At 45.1% G+C, this 18,210-nt stretch overlaps 1 protein-coding gene across 1 annotated transcript in view; it reads left to right on the top strand.

Moving 5' to 3' along the window:
- slc19a1 (solute carrier family 19 member 1) overlaps nt 1–18,210 on the top strand; it is a 53,622-nt gene that overhangs the window by 24,075 nt on the left and 11,337 nt on the right. The window contains exon 5 of the mRNA XM_085985535.1: nt 5,012–5,153. Coding sequence (XP_085841661.1) covers nt 5,012–5,153 — 142 coding nt within the window. The remainder of the gene's footprint in view (nt 1–5,011; nt 5,154–18,210) is intronic.

The raw sequence follows: 18,210 nt of genomic DNA, 5'->3' as shown, positions 1-18,210 counted from the left end.
CAGATCTCCCCAAGAGATCAACACAGCCTGGTTCCACATTGCACAGGTGGACACAAGCAGGGATGTCGTCAGGAGGACCAGGCTGCACTAGCGCAAACCTTTCAATGATCTCAGTAGATCACAAAACGTTAGTACAAAGCCACACTCAACCTCATCCTGCTGTGCCTCTCATCACATCCCCCATCACTCTGCTTTCCCTACCCTACTCCTGCACATCCTTACTCACCAACTTACCTTGCACCTCCACCCATCCCTCTCTATCTACATTATCACATTGCCATCTCACTAGCCACCCCTCACACTCGCCCTCATCCAAGTGCAAACATACCAACTAACAACACACAAGGGTAGGCACTTGGGTGTTTTAGGCAATGTTCAGGTCAAGTTTCTGTTAATGTGGTGTCAAACATTGAAACTTTTATTTTGAACACTTTGCGTTCTTGGACAGATTTGTGTGCACCTTTGGAAGTGGCTTCCTGAGTTGCAATGAATGATGAGACATAACGGTACCCCCAGCAATGGTCATGAGTGTGAAAGGAATGGCTTGGGCATTGTAGGGGATGCTGTATGGTGTTAACATAACATAAGAACATAAGAAATAGGAGCAGGAGTAGGCCAATCGGCCCCTCGAGCCTGCTCCACCATTCAATAAGATCATGGCTGATCTGATCCTAACCTCAAATCTTCTATCACTCTGCATCCACCTGAACCCATGTGATCTCCCGGGAGAGGCGAAAAACCAGATAAAAACCCAATGGCCAATTTGGGAGAAAAAAATCTGGGAAATTCCTCTCCGACCCATCTAGGCGATCGAAATTCTTCCAGGAGATCACTCTGTCCCTATATTTTCTACAGTACTTACCTTCTGTAAAGGCGATCTCCACCCCAGCCAGGAACAGGAATAAAACCATCTCCTGAAATCTAACAGAATTAGAACACAGTAGGAGCAGAACAAGGCTACACGGCCCCTGGGCCCGCTCCACTACCCACAGGGCCATGACCATTCCGAACCCAGACTCATGTCCAATTTCCTGCCCGCTCCCCGTAACCCTTTATTCCCTTTACTTCTAGGAAACTATCTATTTCTGTTTTAAATTTATTTAATGATGTAGCTTCCACAGCTTTCTGGGGCAGCAAATTCCACAAACCTACCACCCTCTGAGTGAAGAAGTTTCTCCTCATCTCAGTTTTGAATGAGCAGCCCCTTATTTTAAGATTATGCCCCCTAGTTCTAGTTTCACCCATCATTGGGAACATCCTCACCGCATCCACCCGATCAAGCCCCTTCACAATCTTATATGTTTCAATAAGATCGCCTCTCATTCTTCTGAACTCCAATGAGTAGAGTCCCAATCTACTCAACCTCTCCTCATATGACCACCCCCTCATCCCCGGGATTAACCGAGTGAACCTTCTTTGTACTGACTCGAGAGCAAGTATGTCTTTTCTTAAGTATGGACACCAAAACTGTATGCAGTATTCCAGGTGCGGCCTCACCAATACCTTGTACAACTGCAGCAATACCTCCCTGTTTTTATATTCCAACCCCCTAGCAATAAAAGCCAACATTCCATTGGCCTTCTTAATCACTTGCTGCACCTGCATACTAACTTTTTGAGTTTCGTGCACCAGGACCCCCAGATCCCTTTGTACTACAGTACTTTCCAGTTTCTTGCCATTAAGATAATAACTTGCTCTATGATTTTTCCTGCCAAAGTGCATAACCTCACACTTTCCAGTATTGTATTCCATCTGCCAAATCTCTGCCCACTTACTTAGCCTGTCTATGTCCCTTTGCAGGTTTTTTATGTCCTCCTCACTCACTACTTTCCCTCCCATCTTTGTATCATCTGCAAACTTTGATATGTTACACTCGGTCCCCTCCTCCAAATCGTTAATATAGATTGTAAAGAGTTGGGGACCCAGCACTGACCCCTGCGGAACACCACTAGTTACTGGTTGCCAATCTGAGAACGAACCATTTATCCCAACTCTCTGCTTTCTGTTAGAGAGCCAATCCTCCACCCACACCAGAATATTACCCCCAATCCCGTGATTTTTTATCTTGAGCAATAATCTTTTGTGTGGCACCTTGTCAAATGCCTTTTGGAAGTCTAAATACACTACGTCCACTGGTTCCCCTTTATCCACCCTGTATGTTACTTCCTCAAAAAACTCAAGCAAATTTGTTAAACATGACTTCCCCTTCATGAAACCATGCTGAGTTTGCCCTATTAAATTATGTTTATCCAAATGTCCCGTTACTGTCTCCTTAATAATGGACTCTAACATTTTACCAACCACAGATGTTAGGCTAACAGGTCTATAGTTTCCAGCCTTCTGCCTACTACCCTTTTTAAATAAGGGTGTTACATTAGCAGTTTTCCAATCTGCTGGGACCTTTGCTGAGTCCAGTGAGTTTTGGAAAATTATTACCAATGCATCCACAATCCCTACCGCTACTTCCCTCAAGACCCTGGGATGCAAGCCATCAGGTCCAGGGGATTTATCCGCCTTGAGTCCCATTATTTTACCAAGTACCACTTCCTTAGTGATTTTAATCGTATTTAGTTCCTCCCCCCCTAGAGCCCCCTGTTTGTCCAGTGTTGGGATATTCTTAGTGTCCTCTACTGTAAAGACTGATACAAAATAATTGTTCAGTGTTTTTGCCATCTCCATGTTTCCCACCATTAATTTCCCGGTCTCATCCTCTAAGGGACCAACATTTACTTTAGCCACCCTTTTTCTTTTTATATAACTATAGAAACTTTTACTATCTGTTTTTATATTTTTTGCTAATTTACTTTCATAATCTATCTTCCCTTTCTTAATCAATCTTTTTGTTATTTTTTGCTGTCTTTTAAAGACTTCCCAATCTTCCATCCTCCCACTAGATTTGGCTACCTTATATGCCCTTGTTTTTAGTCGGATACTATCCTTAATTACTTTACTTAGCCACGGATGGCTATCTTTTCTTTTACACCCTTTTTTCCTCAGTGGAATATATTTTTTTTGGAAGTTGTAAAATAACTCCTTAAATGTACACCACTGGTCATGTACCGTCTTACCCTTTAATCTATTTTCCCAGTCCACTCTAATTAATTCCGCTCTCATACCTTCATAGTCTCCTTTATTCAAGCTCAGCACGCTTGTTTGAGATCCAACCTTCTCACCCTCTAATTGAATATGGAACTCAACCATGTTATGGTCACTCATTCCAAGGGGATCCTTTACTAGGACATTTTTAATTAATCCTGTCTCATTACACAGGACCAAATCTAAGGTTGCTTGCCCCCTGGTCGGTTCAGTTACATACTGCTCAAGAAACCCATCCCTAATACACTCAATGAACTCTTCCTCAAGGCTGCTCTGCCCAATTTGATTTGTCCAGTTAATATGATAATTAAAATCCCCCATAATTATAGCTGTTCCCTTATTACAAGCCTCAACTATTTCCTGATTAATACTCCGTCCAACAGAGTTGCAACTGTTCGGAGGCCTATAGACTACACCCACTAGTGTTTTTTTCCCCTTATTATTCCTTACCTCCACCCAAACTGTTTCACTATCCTGCTCCTTTGACCCAATATCATTTCTCTATTATAGTTGGTGTGGGGTGGTGCTAACCTGGCGCATCATGTGGCAGCCAGGGTGTACAGCGTCAAGTAAAGTAAATCTGGCCATGGTGAGGCCATCCCTGGCCTCCCAGGCAGCAATCTGGTTGGGTGCTGATGCCTTGTGTCCTGTGCAGCATCAGTTGTATGTGGAGAAGGTTGGTGCTGCTGGTGATGCTGGTGTTTGGGCTGATCGTGATCGGATTCTGAGGACCAAGGTGGGATAGTTTCAAGGGTACCGATGCTGATGTAATGGATGGCAGGTGAAGTAGAGATGACAGAAGCGATCTATCAATGGTGAGAGAGATTGTTCCAATGAGGTGACACTGGATAGAGAGTTCGCTCCAAACACTTGCAACCTGCATAAAGCTCAATCTGTCTTCCAAATGCAGTAAGCAACAGCTTCTGAGCTTGGGAAGTGAATAGCTGTGAGATGGGAGCTTTTATAGCACATTTGCAGCTATCAAGTAATGCGATGATTCCATGGCCATTCAACACCCGCCCTTCTTATCTAATGTGATCCCCGAGCATCATGGACCCTGTGGGCGACCTGGTAACTCTGAAGGTGAGCTGAAAAAGTTCTTAATGCTCTGTTGACAAGACCCTAATGACCTTAATTGCCTTGCCCGCCGCTGCATGTTGGGTCTGCTCAGCGCTGACAGACCTGACATTGGGAAAGGTGCATGGCGGTGGGTTGACAGCGGGGTCCCGAAAATCCATTTTCCCACCGATCGTGCCCACTGACCCCCTGCAAAATTCTCCTCGTTTCAGCTCGGTGACCATTCATCAGAACTGGAAAAAGTTAGAGATGTAACAGGTTTTAAGCAAGTACAGAGGAAGGGGAGGGGGAGGAAAAAACAAAAGGGAAGGTCTGCGATAGGGAGAAAGGCAGGAGAGATTAAATGACAAAAGGGATGATGGTGCAAGGCAAAAGGGGATGGAAATGGGACAAGTAAAGAAGCAAAAGATGGGCCTAGAGGAGCTGTAAATGGCAAAAGCAGAATTATCTGTCACCTGCTGTCTGGGGAAAAAATGGGGCAGAGGTTATGGTCTGAAATTGTTGAGCTCTATGTTGAACCCAGAAGGCTGTAAAGTGCCTAATCGAAAGATGAGGTGCTGTTCCTCGAGATTATGTTGAGCTTCGTTGAAACAGTGCAAGAGGCTGAGGACGGAGTGGGAGTGGAGCGGCGAATTAAAATAACAAGCGACCGGAAGCACGGGGTCATGCTTACGGACTGAACGGAGGTGTTCAGCAAAGCGATCACCCAATCTGCTTTTGGTCTCCCCAAAGTGTTGATCAGACTATTTGGTGAATAATTTGCATTCTCTGAGGGACTTCGATTGTTCTTCAGCCGCTGTGAGTGCAATAGTCCTGACTGGGTGCTGTCTGTCATTAGTTTTCAGATCGCTACATCATTGACCAAGGAACTCTGCGCCTTGGTGTTCGGTATCAACACGTTTCTGGCCACCATCTTAAAAACCATCATCACCCTCATCATTGCTGACAAACGAGGCCTCGGACTGCACGTGAACAACCAGGTTTGTGTAAGATTAAAAGTCTGTCGAGCGCCCCTCTAATATACTTGGGCTGGGGAGGGGATCGGCGGTGGGATGAGGGGTACTCACTATAAACCTTTATAAATCATTGGTTAGGCCTCAGCTAGAGTATTGTGTCCAATTCTGGGCACCGCACTTCAGGAAGGATGTCAAGGCCTTTGAGAGGGTGAAGAGGAGATTTACTAGAATAATATGAGGGACTTCAGTTATATGGAGAGACTAGAGAAGCTGGGGTTGTTCTCCTTAGAGCAGAGAAGGTTAAGGGGAGATTTAATAGAGGTGTTCAAAATTACGAATGGGGTTTTGTTAGAGTAAATAAGGAGAAACTGTTTCCACTGGCGGGAGGGTCGATAACCAGAGGACACAGATTTAAGGTAATTGGCAAAAGAACTAGAGGGAAGATGAGGCGAATTTTCTTTACGCAGTGAGTTGTTATGATCTGGAATGCACGGCCTGAAAGGGTGCTGGAAGCAGATTAACTAGTAACTTTCAAAAGGGAATAGGATAAATACTTGAGGTGGAAAAAATTTTGTACGGTTGTGCAGAAAGAGCAGGGGAGTGGGACTAATTGGATCGCCCTTTCAAAGAGCCGACACAAGCATGCCGGGCCAAATGGCCTCCTTCTGTGCTGTATAACTCTATATAAAGGCCTTCTCTGCAATGCACTGGGTTATTGAGCTGGCCAGTCTATGCAGCTGTGCCATCTCCTATCCTGGGGCACAGTCTGTACTGACCGCTGCTCTCTGCAATTACTGCTCCATCAGATAAGGCGTTAAACCGAGGCCCCATCTGTCCTCTCGGGTGAATATAAAAGATCCCACGGCACTATTTTGAAGAAGAACAGGTTAGTTTTCCCCGGTGTCCTGGGCAATATTTATCCCTCAACCAACATCACTACAAACAGATTATCTGGTCATTATCACGTTGCTGTTTGTGGGAGCTTGCTGTGCATAAATTGGCTGTCACGTTTCTACATTACAACAGTGCCTACACTTCAAACGTACTTCATTGGCTGTAAGGTTCTTTGGGACGTCCCGAGGTCATGAAGTGCAAGTTCTTTTTTTCTCTGGGGCTGCTCTTGGACAAGCGGTGAGGTGGGAGGCGAAGAGATTTGAGTGAAATGTAAATAAACATTTTGCTGCCCTTTTGCAGCAGGAGAAGGGCGAAGCTGAGCCAAACCCAGCCACAAGGATCATTTGGTCATGTGCTGTTGTATTGGCAGGCTTCCAGTCTTCATTTCCTGTTTTTAACAAGAGTGAGTGAGTAGCCCAGACTCTCCGTGGTTGGTGGGTGAGCAGGTTCTGGAAGAATTGGGCTTTAGCGTCACAGTTATCAAGGCAGCTTTGAAGGGTTCTGACAATCAGAAACAGAGGGTGAATAAGACCCAGGGTAGACCATCACTGGCTGAGCCATGCATTAGGCCATGGCAAGACTCTTGACTTATCTCAAGGTTTCCAGTTCAAGTTCTGGCATTTTTGCTCAGCTCTAGGATCAAATTTGTGAGATACCTGCCCTTATTGCAACTACCTCCAGCAGCACCTTCTTTATATCTCTGTTCTCCCCTCTTGAAGATGCAGACTCTTTGCCATGAGCCCATAGGTACTGGCAGCGCTCCAATCCTTGGCCTACAAAGTGGCCATTCTTCATGGCCGAGCCTAGACAGCAACAACAACTTGCATTTATAAAGCCCCATTAAAGTCCCAAGGTGCCTCATAAGAACATAAGAAATAGGAGCAGGAGTAGGCCATACGGCCCCCCGGGCCTGCCCCGCCATTCAATAGGATCATGGCTGATCTGAATCTAGACTCACGTCCACTTCCCTGCCCTCTCCCCGTAACCCCTAATTCCCTTATCTGCTAGGACAATGTCTATCTCCATTTTAAATTTATTTAATGTTGCAGCTTCCACAGCTCTCTGGGGTAGCAAATTCTATAGATTTACTACCCTCTGAGTGAAGAAGTTTCTCCTCATCTCAGTTTTGAAAGGGCAGCCCCTTATTCTAAGATTATGCCCCCGAGTTCTAGTCTCACCCATCAGTGGAAACATCCTCACCGCATCCACCCGATCAAGCCCCCTCACAATCTTATATGTTTTGATAAGATCGCCTCTCATTCTTCTGAACTCCAATGAGTAGAGTCCCAACCTATTCAACCTTTCCTCATACGTCAACCCCCTCATCTCTGGAATCAACCGAGTGAACCTTCTCTGAACCGCCTCGAGAGCAAGTATATCTTTTCTTAAATATGGAAACCAAAACTGCACGCAGTATTCCAGGTGTGGCCTCACCAATACCCTGTATAACTGCAGCAAGACTTCCCTGTCATGGCGGGGGTGGAGGAGGAGATACAGGCGCCAACCCAACAAAGAGATTGGGAAGGGGAGGGGGTTGGGTGGCCAAAGAGGTAGGTTTTAAGGAGGGTCTTGTGGGGAAGGCTATGTGTTGGCAAGCAATTTGCCCATTAAGAGCAGGACAACCATGCTTGATCTGGTCCTCGCCCAACCCTGCAAGCTTGTGTACTCTTCAACAGGATCCACTGGATAGCGATTAGACATGGGGCTCATGGTTAATTATTCCCTCCCTTGCCCAGTCGCACTGTCAGTTGTAGCCCCTCCCTCCACCACTACCCCAGCAGATCTACTCTCCAATGATCATGGCTTGAAGACTTTCCCTGGTCCTCTGTTGAAACATGGGGTCAACAATACCAGGCCTTATCGAGCTTGGGTTTGGATCATTGTGGAATTAATCACATGTATAAACACGAACAACGTACAAAATGTTAATGTGGACTCGCATCTCGGTGATGAATAATAAAATGAGCAAATGCTTAATTTGTTTGCCTGGACCATAATTCTGCAGCTGATTTGACCACATGTTTCTACCAGAATGGTTATGAATGTTCTCTCAGTACAGTAGATACTTTCCTTTAGCACAGAGATCAATGTTCATGGGAACTTTGGCTTTATTAATAGAATTGGAGTACAAAAGCAAGAAAGTTATGCTAAACCTTTATAAAATACTGGTTAGGCCTCAGTTGGAGTATTGTGTCCAATTCTGGGCACCACACTTTAGGAAGGATGTCAAGGTCTTGGAGGATGCAGAGCAGATTTACTAGAATGGTATCAGGGACTTCAGATATGAGGAGGGACTGGAGAAGCTGAGATTGTTCTCCTTGGAGCAAAGAAAGTTGAGGGGAGATTTAATTGAGATGTTCAAAAATCCTGAGGATTTTTGATAGTTTTTTTTTAATCGTTTATGGGATGTGGGCACTGCTGGCAAGGCCAGCATTTATTGCCCATCCCTAATTCCCTAATTGCCCTTGAGTTGGTAATGGTGAGCTGCCTTCTTGAATCGCTGCAGTCCGTGTGGTGAAGGTACTCCCACAGTGCTGTTAGGGAGGGAGTTCCAGGATTTTGACCCAGTGACGATGAAGGATCGGCGATATACTTCTAAATCAGGATGGTGTGTGACTTGGAGGGGAACTTGGAGGTGGTGGTGTTCCCATGCGCCTGCTGCCCATGTCCTTCTAGGTGGAAGAGGTCGCGGGTTTGGGAGGTGCTGCCGAAGAAGCCTTGGCGAGCTGCTGCAGTGCATCTTGTAGATGGTACACACTGCAGCCACGGCACACCGGTGGTGGAGGGAGTGAATGTTTAAGGTGGTGGATGGGGTGCCAATCATGCAGGCTGCTTTGTCCTGGTTGTAAATAAGGAGAAACTTTCCAGTTGCAGGAGGGTCGGTAACCAGAGGACACAGATTTAAGGTAATTGGCAAAAGAATCAGAGGCAACATGAGCATTTTTTTAATGCAGTGCGTTGTTATGATCTGGCATGTTCTACCTGAAAGGGTAATGTAAGCAGATTCAATAATAACGTTCAAAAGGGAATTGGATAAATATTTGAAGGGGAAAATTTGCAGGACAATGTGGAAAGCGCAGGGGAGTGGGACTAATTGGATAGCTCTTTGAAAGACCTGGCACAGGCATGATGGGCTGGATGGTCTCCTGTGCTGTATCATGATTCTATGATCCAATGTGTAGATTCACTCTCCCCATATACACACCTACAGGGCAACCTGAATCTGAACAGAGACAAGTTCAGAATAGATCAGACCTCCCCAATGGACTTGGAGCTCATCCCCAGTGAATTTGTTAGCCACCCTGTCTGTTGATCAGTGTGTGAGGAGCTGGTCAAATCGGTTCGGTTTAGAATGACATGGGGGGGGAGCAGCCATGTTATTTCTGAAAATTGATCTTTGCAATTTGCCAATTTTCAGACTTTTTACAGTAAAGTCAGACCAGGGAGGTTCTGGAGCTGCCCTTACTGCTGAACACTGTGCTCTTCATGGGGCTGTTTTCCCTCCCTGTTTAATATCTATCGGCTTTCTCAGAGACTAGGGTCCTGAATTTAAATAAAGGAAACTACGATGGTATGAGGTGCGAGTTGGCTAGGATGGATTGGGGAACGTTACTTAAAGGGATGACGGTGGATACGTAATGGCAAACATTTAAAGATCGCATGGATGAACTACAGAATTTGTTCATCCCTGTTTGGCATAAAAATAAAACGAAGGTGACTCAACCGTGGCTAACGAGGGAAATTAGGGATAGCATAAAATCCAAGGAGAGGACATATAAATTGGCCAGAAAAAGCAGCAAACCTGAGGTTTGGGAGCAGTTTAGGATTCAGCAAAGGAGGACAAAGGGATTAATTAAAAGGGGGAAATAGAGTATGAGAGTAAGCTTGCAGGGAACATAAAAACTGACTGTAAAAGGTTCTATAGATATGTGAAGAGAAAAAGATTGGTGAAGTCAAGCGTAGGTCCCTTGCAGTCAGAATCAGGGGAATTTATAATGGGGAACAAAGAAATGGCTGACCAATTAAATACATACTTTGGTTCTGTCTTCACAAAGGAGGACACAAATAACCTCCCAGAGATGTCGGGGAACATAGGGTCTAATGAGAGGGAGGAACTGAATGAAATCAGTATTTGTAGGGAAATGGTGTTAGGGGAAATTGACGGGATTGAAGGCCGATAAATCCCCAGGGCCTAATAATCTACTTCCTAGGGTACTTAAGGAAGTGGCCCGAGAAATAGTAGATGCATTGCTGGTCATCTTCCAAAATTCTATAGACTCTGGAACAGTTCCCATAGATTGGAGGGTAGCTGATGTAACCCCACTATTCAAAAAAGGTGGTAGAGAGAAAACGGGGAATTATAGACCGGTAAGCCTGACATCAGTAGTGGGGAAAATGCTAGAGTCCATTATAAAAGATGGAATAGCAGAGCACTTGGAAAACAGTGACAGGATCGGACAAAGTCAACATGAATTTACAAAAGGTAAATCGTGCTTGACTAATCTACTGGAATTTTTTGAGGATGTAACTGGTAGAATAGATAAGGGAGAACCAATGGATGTGGTGTATTTGGACTTTCAGAAGGCTTTCGATAAGGTCCCGCATAAGAGATTAGCGTGTAAAGTTAAAGCACATGGGATTGGGGGTAAGGTACTGACATGGATAGAAAACTGGTTGACAGACAGGAAGCAAAGAGTTGGAATAAACGGGTCTTTTTCCAAGTGGCAGGCAGTGACTAGTGGGGTACCGCAGGGATCGGTGCTAGGACCCCAGCTATTCACTATATATATTAATGATCTAGATGAGGGAACTAGATGTAATATCTCCAAGTTTGCAGATGACACAAAGCTGGGTGGGCGTGTGTGCTGTGAGGAGGATGCCGAGAAACTCCAGTATGATTTGGACAGGTTGGGTGATTGGGCAGATGCATGGCAGATGCAATATAATGTGGATAAATGCGAGGTTATCCACTTTGGTGGCAAAAACAGGAAGGCAGATTATTATCTGAATGGCAATAGATTGGGAGAAGGGGAAGTACAACGAGACCTGGGTGTCCTTGTGCACCAGTCGCTGAAGGTAAGCATGCAGGTGCAGCAGGCGGTTAAGAAGGCAAATGGTATGTTGGCCTTCGTAGCGAGAGGGTTTGAGTACAGGAACAAGGATGTCTTGCTGCAGTTGTACAGGGCCTTGGTGAGACCACACCTTGAGTATTGTGTGCAGTTTTGGTCGCCTTATCTGAGGAAAGATGTTCTTGCCATGGAGGGAGAGCAGCGAAGATTCACCAGACTGATACCTGGGATGGCAGGAATGGCGTATAAGGAGAGATTGGGTCAATTGGGCTTATACTCGCTGGAGTTTAGAAGAATGAGGGGGGATCTCATTGAAACTTATAAAATTCTAACAGGACTAGAGAGACTGGATGCAGGAAGGATGTTCCCGATGGCGGGGGAGTCCAGAACCAGGGGTCACAATCTAAAGATAAGGGGTAAGCCATTTAGGACTGAGATGAGGAGGAATTTCTTCACCCAGAGAGTGGTGAACCTGTGGAATTATCTATCACACAAGGCAATTGAGGCCAATTCATTAAATATATTCAAGAAGGAGTTAGATATATTTCTTAATGCTAAAGGGATCAAGGGATATGGGGAGAAAGCAGGGACAGGGTACTGAATTTGGATGATCAGCCATGATCTCATTAAATGGCGGAGCAGGCTCGAGAGGCCGAATGGCCTACTCCTGCTCCTATCTTCTATGTTTATTGTGCCCAAGGTTTTCGGTTTTCCAGAAACCAGTCCGGAGAGAGATCTTTTAATCCAGCCATTCAGCCCCTCAGGCCTGTTCCACCATTCAAGTAGATCATGGCAGACCTGTATCTCCACTCCATCTGTCCGCCTTGGTTCCAAATCCCATAATGCATTTACCCAACAAAAATCTATCAATCTCAGTCTCAAAAGCTCCAATTGATCCCCAGCCTCAACTGATTTTTTTTTGGGGGGGGGGGGGGGGGAGTGTTCCAGATTTCCACCACCCATTGTGTGAAGAAATGCTTCCTGACATTGCCCCTGAACAGCTTAGCTCTAATTTTAAGGTTATTCCCCCTTGTTCTGGACTCCCTCCACCAGTGGAAATAGTTTCTCTCTATCTACCCTATCAACTCCTTTTAATTATCTTAAACACCACATTTAAAACATTTCTTGTTTTCTTTTGTTTTGTTAATTTGTATTTATTTTTGAAACTTTTTACTGACAATTCATGTGGTGACCAGACCTGCGCTTGAATAGAGAAGGGTGCAGTGACACTGTGCTCTCAGCAGTTGGCACTTTTTCTCTCTGGAAAGTGCGGCCAATATTTATCCTTCAACCAACATCACGAAAACATGACATGTTGAGTGCACTTCAAAATATTTTACTGCATGTATTCCCTTGAGTATAGAAGATTAAGGGGTGATCTAATTGAGGTGTTTGAGGTGATTGAAGGAGCTGTTAGGGTCATAGAAATATAGAAACATAGAAGATAGGAGCAGGAGTAGGCCATTCGGCCCCTCTAGCCTGCTCCGCCATTCAATGAGATCATGGCTGATCATCCAAATTCAGTACCCCGTTCCTGCCTTCTCCCCATATCCCTTCATCGCTTTAGCCTTAAGAAATATATCTAACTCCTTCTTGAATATATTTAATGAATTGGCCTCAACTGCCTTCTGTGGTAGAGAATTCCATAGGTTCACCACTCTCTGGGTGAAGAAATTCCTCCACATCTCTGTCCTAAATGGCTTTTATCTTTAGATTGTGACCCCTGGTTCTGGACTCTCCCGCCATCGGGAACATCCTTCCTGCATCTAGTCTCTCTAGTCCTGTTAGAATTTTATAAGTTTCAATGAGATCCCCCCTCATTCTTCTAAACTCCAGCGAGTATAAGCCCAATTGACCCAATCTCTCCTTATACGCCATTCCTGCCATCCCAGGTATCAGTCTGGTGAATCTTCGCTGCTCTCCCTCCATGGCAAGAACATCTTTCCTCAGATAAGGCGACCAAAACTGCACACAATACTCAAGGTGTGGTCTCACCAAGGCCCTGTACAACTGCAGCAAGACATCCTTGTTCCTGTACTCAAACCCTCTCGCTACGAAGGCCAACATACCATTTGCCTTCTTAACCGCCTGCTGCACCTGCATGCATACCTTCAGCGACTGGTGCACAAGGACACCCAGGTCTCGTTGCACTTCCCCTTCTCCCAATCTATTGCCGTTCAGATAATCTGCCTTCCTGTTTTTGACACCAAAGTGGATAACCTCGCATTTATCCACATTGAGCAGATGCATGGCAGATGCAGTATAATCACCCAACCTGTCCAAATCATACTGGAGTTTCTGGGCATCCTCCTCACCGCACACACGCCCACCCAGCTTTGTGTCGTCTGCAAACTTGGAGATATTACATCTAGTTCCCTCGTCTAGATCATTAACATATATAGTGAATAGCTGGGGTCCTAGGACCGATCCCTGCGGTACCCCACTAGTCACTGCCTGCCACTCGGAAAAAGACCCGTTTATTCCAACTCTTTGCTTCCTGTCTGCCAACCAGTTCTCTATCCAAGTCAGTATCTTGCCCCCAATCCCATGTGCCTTAACTTTACACGCTAATCTCTTATGCGGGACCTTATCGAAAGCCTTCTGAAAGTCCAAATACACCACACCCACTGGCTCTCCCTTATCTATTCTACCAGTTACATCCTCAAAAAATTCCAGTAGATTAGTCAAGCACGATTTACCTTTTGTAAATCCATGTTGACTTTGTCCGATCCTGTCACTGTTTTCCAAGTGCTCTGCTATTCCATCTTTTATAATGGACTCTAGCATTTTCCCCACTACCGATGTCAGGCTTATATTTCCCCGTTTTCTCTCTACCACCTTTTTTGAACAGTGGGGTAATGTTAGCTACCCTCCAATCCATGGGAACTTTTCAGAGTCTATAGAATTTGGAAGATGACCAGCAATGCATCTACTATTTCTAGGGTCACTTCCTTAAGTACCCTAGGATGTAGATTATTAGGCCCTGGGGATTTATCGGCCTTCAATCCCGTCAATTTCCCCTAACACCATTTCCCTACAAATACTGATTTCATTCAGTTCCTCCCTCTCATTAGACCCTATGTTCCCTGACATCTCTGGGAGGTTATTTGTGTCCTCCTTTGTGAAGACAGAACCAAAGTATGTATTTAATTGGTCAGCCATTTCTTTGTTCCCCATTATAAATTCCCCTGATTCTGACTGCAAGGGACCTACGCTTGACTTCACCAATCTTTTTCTCTTCACATATCTATAAAAGCTTTTACAGTCACTTTTTATGTTCCTCGCAAGCTTACTCTCATACTCTATTTTCCCCTTCTTAATTAATCCCTTTGTCCTCCTTTGCTGAATCCTAAACTGCTCCCAATCCTCAGGTTTTCTGCTTTTTCTGGCCAATTTATATGTCCTCTCCTTCGATCTTATGCTATCCTAATTTCCCTTGTTAGCCACGGTCGAGTCACCTTTTTTGTTTTATTTTTATGCCAAACAGGGATGAACAAATTCTGCAGTTCATCCATGCGATCTTTGAATGTTTGCCATTGCCTATCCACCGTCAACCCTTTGGGTAACGTTCCCCAATCCTACCCAACTCACGCCTCATACCATCGTAGTTTCCTTTTATTTAAATTCAGGACCCTAGTCTCTGTGTCAACTACCTCACTCTCCATCTTAATGAAGAATTCGATCATATTATGATCACTCCGCTCCAAGGGGCCTCGCACAACAAGATTGCTAATTATTCCTTTTTCATTACATAATACCCAGTCTAAGATGGCCTGATCTCTAGTTGGTTCCTTGACATATTGGTCCAGGAAACCATCCCGTATACTCGCGGAATTCCCCCTCCACAGTATTATTACTAATTTGGTTAGCCCAATCTATATGTAGATTAAAGTCACCCATGATAACTGCTGTGCCCTTATTGCACGCGTCTCTAATTTCCCATTTAATGCCATCTCCAACCTCTCCATTACTGTTTGGGGGTCTGTATACCACTCCTACTAATGTTTTCTGCCCCTTGGTATTTCTCAGTTCTACCCATACAGATTCCACATCACCTGAGCTAATATCCTTCCTTCCAATTGTGTTAATCCCCTCTTTAACCAGCAATGATACCCCACCTCCTTTTCCTTTTTGCCTGTCTTTCCTGAATATTGAATACCCCTGGATGTTGAGTTCCCAGCCTTGGTCACCCTGGAGCCATGTTTCCGTAATCCCAATCATATCATATCCGTTTACCTCTATTTGCGCAGCGAATTCATCCACCTTGTTACGAATGCTCCTCGCATTAAGACACAAAGCCTCTTGTTTTTTTAACACTCTTAGACCTTTTAGAATTATTATTTACTGTGGCCATGTTTGATTTAAACCCTCGATTTCTCTGACTGCCGCCTTTGCTTTTCTCCTTCCTGTCTTTTGCTTCTATCCTTGTTTCCCTTTCCTCTGTCTTCCTGCTCAGGTTTCCAAACCCCTGCCATTTTAGTTTAAACCCTCCCCCAGAGCACTAGCAAACATTCCCCCTCGGACATTGTTCCCGGCCCTGCCCAGGTGCAAACCATCCAGTTTGTACTGGTCTCACCTCCCCCAGAACCGGTTCCAATGTCCCAGGAATTTGAATCTCTCCCCCTTGCACCATTCCTCTAGCCACGTATTCATCTGAAATATCCTTCTATTTCTAATCTGACTAGCACGTGGCACTGGTAGCAATCCTGAGATTACTACCTTTTGAGGTCCTATTTTTTAATTTTCCTCCTAACTCCCTATATTCAGCTTTTAGGACCTCATCCCGTTTTTTACCAATATCGTTGGTACCTTTCTGCACCACGACAACTGGCTGTTCACCCTCCCCTTCTAATATGCTCTGCAGCCGCTCTGAGACATCCTTGACCCTTGCACCAGGGAGGCAACATACCATCCTGGAGTCTCGTTTGCGGCCGCAGAAATGCCTATCTATTCCCCTTACAATAGAATCCCCTATTACTATAGCTCTACCCCTCTTTTTTCCTCCCATCCTGTGCAGCAGAACCACCCATGCTGCCAGGATGTTGGCTGCTGCTGCCTTCCCCCGATAAGCCATCCTCCCCAACAATATCCAAAGCGGTATATCTGTTTGAGAGGGGGATGGTCACAGGGGACCCCTGCACTACCTGCCTGCGCCTACTACTCTGCCTGGCGGTCACCCATTTCCTTCCTGTCTGTGCAGGCTTTACCTGTGGTGTGACCAACTCATTAAACGTGCTTTCCACGATGTCCTCAGCATCGCGAATGCTCCAGTATGTATCCATTCACAGCTCCAGCGCCGCAATGCGGTCTGCCAGTAGCTGCAGCTGGATACACTTCCCGCACACATGGTCGTCAGGGACACAGGAAGTGTTCCTGATTTCCCACATAGTGCAGGAGGAGCATACCACGGCGCCAAGCTGTGCTGCCATGACTTACCCTTTAATTCAAATTAAATTAAATCAAATCAATCCCACCAATTACACTATAATTAAATGATATACTCAAGGGCCCTTGTTTACCAGCAGTCCCCGCTACACAACAGAGACCTTAGAAACTATAAACCCCAAAATTTAAGTTTGGAAAAAAGCGAGAAAGAGAGAAATACTCACCAACCAATCACTTACCTGCTTTCTGGTGACGTCACACTTCGATTACTTTTTTCTCCTCTCGCAGGTCCGCCTCTCCCGCTCTCAGAGCCTGGTTTAAATCAGCCTCTCCCGCTGGTCCGCCTCTCCCGCTCTCGGAGCCCGGTTTAAATCAGCCTCTCCTCTCGCAGGTCCGCCTCTCCCGCTCTCGGAGCTCGGTTTAAATCAGCCTCTCCTCTCGTAGGTCCGCCTCTCCCGCTCTGAGCCTGGTTTAAATCAGCCTCTCCCGCCGGTCAGCCTCTCCCGCTCTCGGAGCCCGGTTTAAATCAGCCTCTCCTGCCTCTCCTCTTGCAGGTCCGCCTCTCCCGCTCTCGGAGCTCGGCTTAAATCAGCCTCTCCTCTCCCACTCTCGGAGCTCGGTTTAAATCAGTCGCTAGAGAGAAACTATTTCTTCTGGTGGGTGAGTCCAGAACAAGGGGTTATAACCTTAAAATTAGAGCTAGGCTGTTCAGGGGTGATATCAAGAAGCACTTCTTCACTCGACGGGTAGTGGAAATCTGGAACTCTCTGCCCCCAAAAAGGCTGTGGAGGCTGGGGGTCAATTGGAGCTTTCGAGATTGATATTGATAGATTTTTGTTAGGTACGGGTATTAAGGGATATGGAACCAAGGTGGGTAGATGGAGTTGAGATACAGATCAGCCACGATCTCATTGAATGGCGGAACAGACTCGAAGGGCTGAATGGCCTCCTCCTGTTCCTATGTAAGTTATTGAGGTCAATTATAACTGCTTGTAAATTTCTGGCTCAGAGTCCAACAGGTATGTCTTTTTTTTTACCTCCAGTGAGAATCAGCGGCAGAGGGGAGGAAATTAAGGTGGAGAGAAATACACAGCCAGAGTTGACAAGAACCACCACAGTTGCCATTAATACGCTGTTTATCAATAAAGTTTATTCAAAACTAATGGCTGATGAAGGGATTGGGCCCAATAGTTCCCCTTTTTCAAGGGCACTGTGTAACTGAAGTTGACAGGATGAGCTAAATTGTAGCGAAACATCGTTATTTTTAAATATTGTTTTCTTGACAAGACAGGAAACTGAACAACCTACTCGTTATAATAGCCACATTTCTGTGTATACTTACAGCTGACAGGAAGCTGAATTAGTCCCAGGTACTGGTGGTTTAGTGCGGTCTTGAGCACACAGGACATTAGATAATTCTGATATTCATTATAACAACCACATTTAAATAACTTCATGGAGCAGGAATGGTGCTTCGAAGAATGCCAAACCCACAGTGGTCGAATAATCTGCCAAACACTGAATTCCAGATCTCCACGTTTTCCAGCCAACCATCTGTTTCGAATAAATTTTATTGATAAACAGCATACTAATGGCAACTGTTAATGCAGGCCTTATTTTGCTTTTGCAGCAACCCACACAGTGCAAAAACACTTTTTTAATATGTATATAATATACATATTCTTTTTAAAAAAAAAAAAAAAAGCCCTAATTATTCTTAGGCTGAAAAGAGA

The sequence above is a fragment of the Somniosus microcephalus genome, chromosome 4, assembly GCF_052327205.1.
Source record: "Somniosus microcephalus isolate GS21.2 chromosome 4, FLI_Smic_1.0, whole genome shotgun sequence".
Lineage (NCBI taxonomy): Eukaryota > Metazoa > Chordata > Chondrichthyes > Squaliformes > Somniosidae > Somniosus > Somniosus microcephalus.
Note: the sequence above shows the minus strand (reverse complement) of the source record. Positions and strands in the feature narration are given on the sequence as shown.